Source organism: Pelodiscus sinensis, chromosome 26 (genome assembly GCF_052426305.1).
Source record: "Pelodiscus sinensis isolate ZL-2025 chromosome 26, ASM5242630v1, whole genome shotgun sequence".
Lineage (NCBI taxonomy): Eukaryota > Metazoa > Chordata > Testudines > Trionychidae > Pelodiscus > Pelodiscus sinensis.
In genome coordinates this window covers 19,134,570-19,142,500 of record NC_143077.1, presented here as the reverse complement: position 1 = coordinate 19,142,500, position 7,931 = coordinate 19,134,570, and the positions used below count along the sequence as shown (strand labels likewise).

The 7,931-nt window shown below is 57.8% G+C and overlaps 1 protein-coding gene across 2 annotated transcripts in view; it reads left to right on the top strand.

Moving 5' to 3' along the window:
• The window catches only part of LOC106731587 (cAMP-dependent protein kinase inhibitor beta-like), a 52,494-nt gene extending 44,967 nt beyond the window's left edge, over window positions 1-7,527 (top strand). For both annotated transcript variants that reach the window (XM_089773419.1, XM_089773418.1), the window contains exons 3-4: window positions 1,267-1,418; window positions 2,830-7,527. In XM_089773419.1, coding sequence (XP_089629545.1) covers window positions 1,274-1,418; window positions 2,830-2,912 — 228 coding nt within the window. In that variant the 5' untranslated portion in view covers window positions 1,267-1,273 and the 3' untranslated portion in view covers window positions 2,913-7,527. The remainder of the gene's footprint in view (window positions 1-1,266; window positions 1,419-2,829) is intronic.
• Window positions 7,528-7,931: the final 404 nt, after the last annotated feature.

The following is a 7,931-nucleotide window of genomic DNA, read 5'->3' as shown; positions in this document are numbered from 1 at the left end:
CCTCGTCAGTCACTAGCACGGAAGTCCCATCCTGCGACTGAGGGGACAGGAGGGGCACGTCCGCGCCGCAGGGCCAAAGTCGAATTAAGCTGCGTGACTTCAGCCACATCAGTTGCCCAGCTGAAGTGGAAAGAGCTGAGCGCGGTCGGCACAGCAGGACGCCGAGGGGAGCGCTCTTCCCCCGACCGCCCTCACTCCTCGTGGAATGAGGGTCCAGGAGTCGGAGGAAGAAGCCCGTTATTTCGAAATGCTTAGGTGTAGGCCAGGCCCAAAACGAATGGGGGGAGAAAACCCAAGTGCGTCCCCTGCCAGGAGGGAGCAGAAGCTGTTACCCAACGGCCCAGCCCCTCCTGTACCAAATCACACGGGGGCAAGTGGTGATAGCCCCAGCTAGAGCCCAGTTCAGCCGTGGGGATCCTGGCTCCTGCCTCTTATGCCCTGCAGGGCACTCAGTGGGGGGCAGTCCCCCCAGGGCCAGTGAGCAAGAGGGTCACAGCCAAATGGACTAGATGGGCCACACACACACACACACACACACGCACACACACACACACACACAGTCTGTCCTACACACACACACACACACACACACACACACACACACACACAGTCTGTCCTACACACACACACACACACATGCACACACACACACACACACACACACACACACACACACACACACAGTCTGTCCTGCTTCCCAGTGCAGCAGCGCCGAGGGGGCCTGTGTTTAACCATCTCCCCACCGGTGCCACGGCGCAGAATTTCCACGGACCCAAAGGCAGGGGCAGGGTGGAGTAAACAGAAGGCTCTTCCCTGCCCCAAGGGACGTGCAGCCCGGGCGCACAGCAGCCCCACCGGGGACACGAGGCACAGGGCGGAGAGCAGCCCACGTGCCTGGCAGTCACACCGTGGGGTGCTGGTCCCAGCCCCGGGGGAAAAGCCGGCCCGTAGCAGACCCAGCCAGACGGCCACCCTAGGCCCGGGGGTGTGGGCAGGACAGAGGATTTCTCTGCCTCATGCTTTGCCACTGAGCAGGGCCGATGCTCTGTGCGTGCCCCAAGCCTGGTGGGTTGCTGTGGGGGTTGCGACTGCTCTCCAGCCCTGCCGGGGCAGGGTACCAGGCCCACGGAGTCAGCGCCTGCCATTCGAGCACCCTCCCTGCTTGGCTGCTAGCGAGCCTGTTCCGAAGGAGCTGTGCTCCCTGTCAGGCCCCGGGGCTGGGATGGGGAAGTGGGAATTTCCGGCCTGACTTGAGGTGCCTTCTAGGGAAAGCATGACTGAGGTGGAGCCTGTACTGGACTTCGCATCCTCTGGGAGGACCGGTCGCAGGAACGCCCTCCCTGACATCCTGGGCTCGCCGGCCGGCGTCAGCCCCTCCGACCTGCCTCTGAAACTAGCAGAAATGTCTCTAAGCTCAGGTACCTGCCAGGCTTCAGGCTGAATGGACCTGCCTGAGAGCTGCGCCCTGGGCCCCAACAGGAATGTGGGGCTGGGGTCCCTGGAGACGGGGCAGGGGTCACACTGCCTAGGAACATGGGCTAGTGGTTACAGCTGGGGGCTGGACCACTGTCCTCACTCCCTCAGGGACAATGGGCATTGTTAGGTGGGATTATTCTGCCAGGCAAAGGTGGCGAGGAGTCCTGTGGCACTTTAGAGACTAATTGAAGTGTAGGAGCAGAAGCTTTCGTGGGCAAAGACCCACTTCGTCAGATGCAAGTAGTGGAAATTTCCAGAGGCAGGTAGAAATATGCAGGCCAGGATCAGGCTGGAGATGACGAGGTGGATCCAATCAAGGAGGATGAGGCCCACTTCTAGCAGCTGATCTGGAGGTGTGAATTCCAAGAGAGCAGAAGCTGTTTTTGTAGTTAGCGAGCCAGTCACAGTCTTTGTTTAATCCAGAGTTGATTGTGTCAAACCTGAAGATGAACTGGAGCTCAGCAGTTTCTCTTTGAAGTCTGGTCCTGAAGTTTTTTTGCTGCAGGATGGCTCCCTTGAGATCTGCAATTGAGTGTCCAGGGAGATTGAAGTGTTCCCCTGCAGGTTTTTGTATGTTGCCATTCCTAATATCTGATTTGTGCCCATTGATTCTTTTACGTAGGGACTGTCCTGTTTGGCCGATGTATATAGCAGTGGGGCATGGTTGGCACGTGATGGCATACCTTACGTTGGTAGATGTGCAGGAGAATGAACCAGTGACTGTATGGCTGATCTGGTTAGGTCCTGTGATGGTGTTGCTGGTGTATATACGTGGGCAGAGTTGGCACCAAGGTTTGTTGCATGGATTGGTTCCTGGATCTGCCAGGCAGCTCTCCAGGGTTTATGGCTCGTGTGAGAGCCGAGGCCCAGTGGCGCCAGGCGCTCTGCAGACGCAGCACGAACAGATGCTCCCTGCCCCACATGCTGAGCAGTGCCCGGTGGCCATGGTGGGTGCCCTGCCAGAGCACACACTCAGCGCTGGCCCAGCGCTCTCCACCCCGTTCCCATGTGAGGGGAGCCTGGCCTGGTGGCTCCTCCTGCGGCGGGGGTCAGTGTGGCGTGGCTGTGCGTGGAAAGGGCGCCAGGACACCCTCTGGATAAGCCCAAGAGACAGTCCCTTCGGGGGGGAGTCAGGGGCGGAGATGCCTGGGGCTGGCAGAAGTGGGGGGGCCTGAGGGCAAAGTGCTGGGAGCTGGGAAGCCAGCGGGCGGGGGCTGACTAGGACTGCGGTGCAGGGGGATAGGGCTGCCGGGGGGCGGCAGGGAGTAGGGGATGGGCTGGGGCCAGGCCGTGCTGGCCCCATTTGTGCTTTCCAGGGCGTTTCATGGCGCTTGCCTCTCTTGCTCTCCACAGACCGGTCCCAGGAGATGCAGTCCCCGTCCACAGAGGTGCCCCCGCAGCAGCCGCAAAGCCCAGAGCTGAAGGACACATCGTAACGCCGCCCCGGGATGCATTTCTGAGCAGCGGGGCAAGGCGAGACCGCGGAGCATCGACACAGCTTGACTGGTGGGGCCTGGAGAGCTGGGTTTCCCTTGGTGCTATGCAGCAAGAACATCTTGTGCTCCCGGGAGCGGGGGCGTAGAGGCGCCTCACGGGGACTAGCAGCCACGCGTGTGGCCAGGCGGGGGAAATCCCTGCGGGGACCCGTCTCTGCGGTGACGTTTGAGGACACAGACTGAGGAGCCGGGCGCTCATTTTGGGCCACACCCAAGCAGCTGCACGGAGCTGCGGCCGCAGCGTCTCCGTGCCGGGATTGCGCCTAGCCCCCCGGCTGTTCCGCGCGGAGAAGGCTCCTTCACTGTGATGTTCTGAGCACAAGTCCCCTGTCTTGTCTTTTCTAAGAGATGATCCCGTATCCTTAGGCAGGGCCCCGGAGCAGGCTGGGGCGGCCGGCGCAGAAGGAGGCTGTGGCACATTCTCCTCTTGTCCGGCAAACAGACGTGACCCTTCCTAGGCCGGGCCCTGCTCATGCTTAACCCCTGCGACTTGCGGGGTCAGGCTGCCGCAGCCCTGGCTCCCTTTCGGCGCGTGCCAGACAAAGGGGATGAGGTTTGGCAGTTTCATCCGTCTCGAAGCAGCCTGCAGGCCATGCCGAGCGTCCTTGACTCCTAGCCACAGAGCTTAGCATCCCCGGGGAGCCGGCTCGCCTGCGCCCCCCCATGCAGCACCCACCGCCCCCCCTGGTGGTTAGTGGGCATAAGGTGCACAACTACCTCCCCCTTCTGGGGTGCCCCCTCTGTCACCTCACCATGGCTGCTGCCAGAGCCCCACGGGAGCATCCAGCCCTCGGCACTGGGGAGGAGAGGGGCTGGCACAGGAGGAGCGGCCGCTGGCTTCTGCAGGGAGGGAAGGGGGGTTGTGGGCTTGGCAGCAAACCGCACCCTCCGCAGCCGCAGAGAGCCGGACGGTGCTTCGTCTGCTGGCAACACGCTGCCCTCTGCAGGGAGACTGCGGTGTTATCCGGGGGGGGTAGCCCCCGGTCGCCTCTCAGCGGCCAAGGCAGCAAGGAATGGCCCGGGGACGGGGGGGGGGGACAGGCAATACTCAGGTTCTGGGGGGATTTGACGTCTGCTTTTCACTGCAGACCCAGCAGGACCCCCGCACTGTGCCTGGCCCCTGCCCCGCGAGGAGGAAAGGCAAAATGAAGGGACGTGGTTTGGCTGAGCTACACAGGGGCTGCCCTGGCGCTGCCGGGGGCGGGGGTGGAGCGAGCGCTGCCTCCTGCGCTGGGACAGAGGACTCTGGGGTCCGGCTCAGCACGGCCCCTCTCCGCCTGCGCCTGCCGCTGTGCTGCAGGGGAGCCCAGGAGCCCTGGCCCTGGAGATCGGCTCGGCAACCTGCTGTAGATCCCCTGGCCTGGGGCGCCCAGGAGCCATAGGTCTGGGAGGGGCCTGCAAGATTCCGGCTGGGGAGGGGATTCATTCACATTCAGGCCTTCCCCGCTCATGTGTGCCCCCGGGCTCCTCCTTAGAGCGGGCTCTCTCGGTGCCAATGCTGCCAGTCCGGCCCTGGGGCCTGCAGCCGTGCTCAGTGCTCTGGGTGCGAGGGGGCTACAGACCCATGTGGGTCCTTTCCCGGGGCCCTGGCGCTTCGTTTTCACTGGCCTCTCCCTGCCGCCAGTGCGACGGCAAAGTCTGAGGTGCCCCAGATGCTGGGATCGCAGAACTGCTGCCGAGGTTCCTTCCGGCTGCCTCTGGAGGGACTGGCCGAGGGTGTCACAAAGAACAAGATGCTTTGAATTAACTGGGAAGGTCTTTGTGCTGCCACTTGCCATCTCCAGCACCTGCTATCTGAGCCCCTTAAAGTCCTTAAAAAATCCTGCCCCCCCCCATCTGTGCTGACCCTGGTTAGAGGCAAGAACCACCGTGCCACTGGGCCAGAGCCCTTCCATGCACAGGGCCGGGCATGTCAAAGCATGACAGGGCCACTCGCAGAGCAGCGCCTAACGCAGGGGCAGGCAATAAGATGATGGCCGTTTGCCAGGGTTAGCCCCTGGTGGGTACGAGCAATCGCAGCTCCCATTGGCCGTGGATTATCATTCCCAGCCAATGGAAGCTGCAGGAACCAGGACACCTCTTTCTGCAGCTCCCATTGGCTGGAAATGGCGATCTATGGCCAATGAGAGTTGCAGGTACCCATACCTGCGGAAGCACAGCTAAATATAGAGGTGGCAGTCCCCCAGCTGCTAACCCTGCCGAACCAGAGCTGGCCCTCAGGCTGGCATCTACCCACCGCTGCCCTGAAAGCTTGGCATGGACTTCAGAATTCGTTTCTCACAAACTACCTACAGGACAAACAGACCCTTTGTGCCAGTCTCAACTTTCCAGGGGTACCAGGCACTGATGGCTATCCAGGACAGCTCATATATCAGAGCCTTTAAGCCACCCCATCCCTATCTTGCTGTCATCTCACCTCCCCATTTCCACTGTGCTTTGGTAGCTTGGTATAAACAGAAGCTGCCTGCCCTGTAGAGCGCCAGCCTAGAATCTCAGATTTCAAGCATCAGCCCGTAACTTGAAACACCAGCTGCTCAAAGCCCAGTGGAAGGACCCTTACACACATGCGTTGGTGGGACCAATACAAACGGTTTTAGGACCAATCTGATGTTTTTCTAAGCACCGATCCTCTGCTGAATTTACAAAACAAGTTATTGCTGGATTCCGATACCAGGTGAGATCTGGTGTAAATCCATTACAATGAATGGAGTCACTCCAATTTTACACCGGTAGAAATGAGAGCAGATTCTGGCCCTCATGGCTACCTAGTGCTTGAACAAGGATACTGGATTTAGCATTGTTCTTACCATGTAAACAAGCGGTCTCCTGGATGTCATGTCTGTGCAATGTGTATATGTGGGTGTGTGTCGGAGGTGTACAGTGTGTACCTGCTGCTTCCTGTTGAGTCTGAGCACAGCTGGGAACAGAGTGAATGGGGGCCTGGGTTGTGCTGGACACTTGGGACCAGGGACTGGGGCTGGGAGGAATGTCTGAGGACTGGGAAATTTCAGATGGGCACCTGCTCCCAAGGCCCAAACTGTCGGATCTCAGTCGCTTGGACATGGGCGCGGTGAGGAACTGACATGGGGTGGGGGGTGCAGTGAACACGGGGGGGTGGGTCTTTTTTTAACAAGAGCAGTGCACTTGTCTGGGAGAGTCCGGAGCTGCTCTCTCCTGGGGATTTGTTTGGGTAATAAATTGTGAGTATTCTCCTGTGAGCCTGTGTGGTTTCTTTGGTGGGATGGCTGTCCAAGACTGAGCTGGTCTGTAACCTCCTGCTTCCGTCTTTGTCAGGCTGAGTGTGAACTGAAGCATTTTGTGGCATAGACAAAGCGGACAACTATACATTGAATGTCCTTGAGTGGAGGGGTCAGTCATCAGCAAAGGAGCTGTCTTAATAGCTGTCGGATTGGTTTAGGCCCTGAGTCACTGTAGACTGATTAGACCTTCACCCCTCCTCCATCCAATCAGAACCAGATGTATACACCTCTGCCAAAGTCCTAGCATGCAAATAAGAGCCTGGCTGGAAAGACAACAAATGGCCAATGGCAAAAAGAAGATGAGTCTTTATGTCTCCTTGTTCGGTGCTGTTGGTAACTGGGAAGGCTTCTGAGGAGTCACCACACCAGGGCCCTGAAGCCATCATGAAATGAGCAGATGACCGTCGTCATTCTCTGGCCACCCAGATTCATTAAGCATTTGAAATAGGCCCTCGTAATTCACTGTGTCAAAGGCCTTGGGCAGGTCAACAGCCCCCATGCACAGATCTCTGTTCCATTCACAAGCCTTCTCTTGTATTTGTTGGGCTGCAAAGATCACGTCCTTGGTACCATGGCCAGCATGAGTGCCCCGCCGTGACTCGGAATACACCGAGTCTGCTGGGGAGAAGAACCGCTTGAGGACAGCTCATGCAAGGGTCATCCCCACGACCACCACAGACAGCAGAGAGGTTCCAAGGGGATGTTTTATGAAGATCTCAGCAGGTCATCAGAGGGTTGCTACTGTGGGACAAACTCACTGTCTTTTTAGACTTTAGTCCTTGTGTGGGAGCCGACGCTGATCCATGCAGCAGGGGGTTAGGCCATCGCAGCACTGAAAGGTTGAACTCCAAAGGCCAACCATTTCTCTTCACATGTGCAGAATTCAGTCTCACTATTAGCTGCATAGTTCTCCAGCAGGCCAATAAATATATGACAATACAGATGCATCCCAATTGCCAGGTCAAAACATGCTGAGGCATTAAAGATGTGTGCATCTCCCACTCTTCGAGAGACGCCAAATGCTGGACAGCCCGTGGGGTAGTGAGAAGGCTCAGGTCACTACACTTTTCACCAAAGCACCTCCCAGGCGATGCTTCAGACTTGCCCCCAAGATGATCAATGTGGCTGCCATGGAAGACCCCAGCAAATGAAGTCAAAACCGATACTGGAGACTGAGGAAACTGAGGTCCCAGAGACCTTAGAGTCATAGAACCTCAGGGCTGGAAGAGACCTCAGGAGTCATCAAGTCCAGCCCCCTGCTCTAGGCAGGACCAATCCCAACTCAATCAACCCAGCCAGGGCTGTGTCAAGCCGAGACTTAAAAACCTTCACAGACGTTGGCACATCCTGTCAGAAGTTCAGTGCTGTCCCTTATAATATGGCCTCCAAGGGTCTTAACTTGGGGTGTGTCTAGACTACAGAGTTTTGTTGACAAAAGTGGACTTTTGTCGACAAAACTATACTTGTGTCTACACTACCGCTGAGTTCTGTCAACATAACATCGACAGAACTCAGCAGTTTTGTCGATGCTGGTAAACCTCATTTTACAAGGCAAAACACCTTCTGTCGACAGAGTTCTGTCGACAGGTGTTATTGCCTGTAAACTGTCTTTTGCGTCTACACTACCATGTCGACAAAGCAGCTTGCTTTGTCGACAGACCTGAATGTAGTCTAGACGCTCTTTGTCGACAGAAGCTTT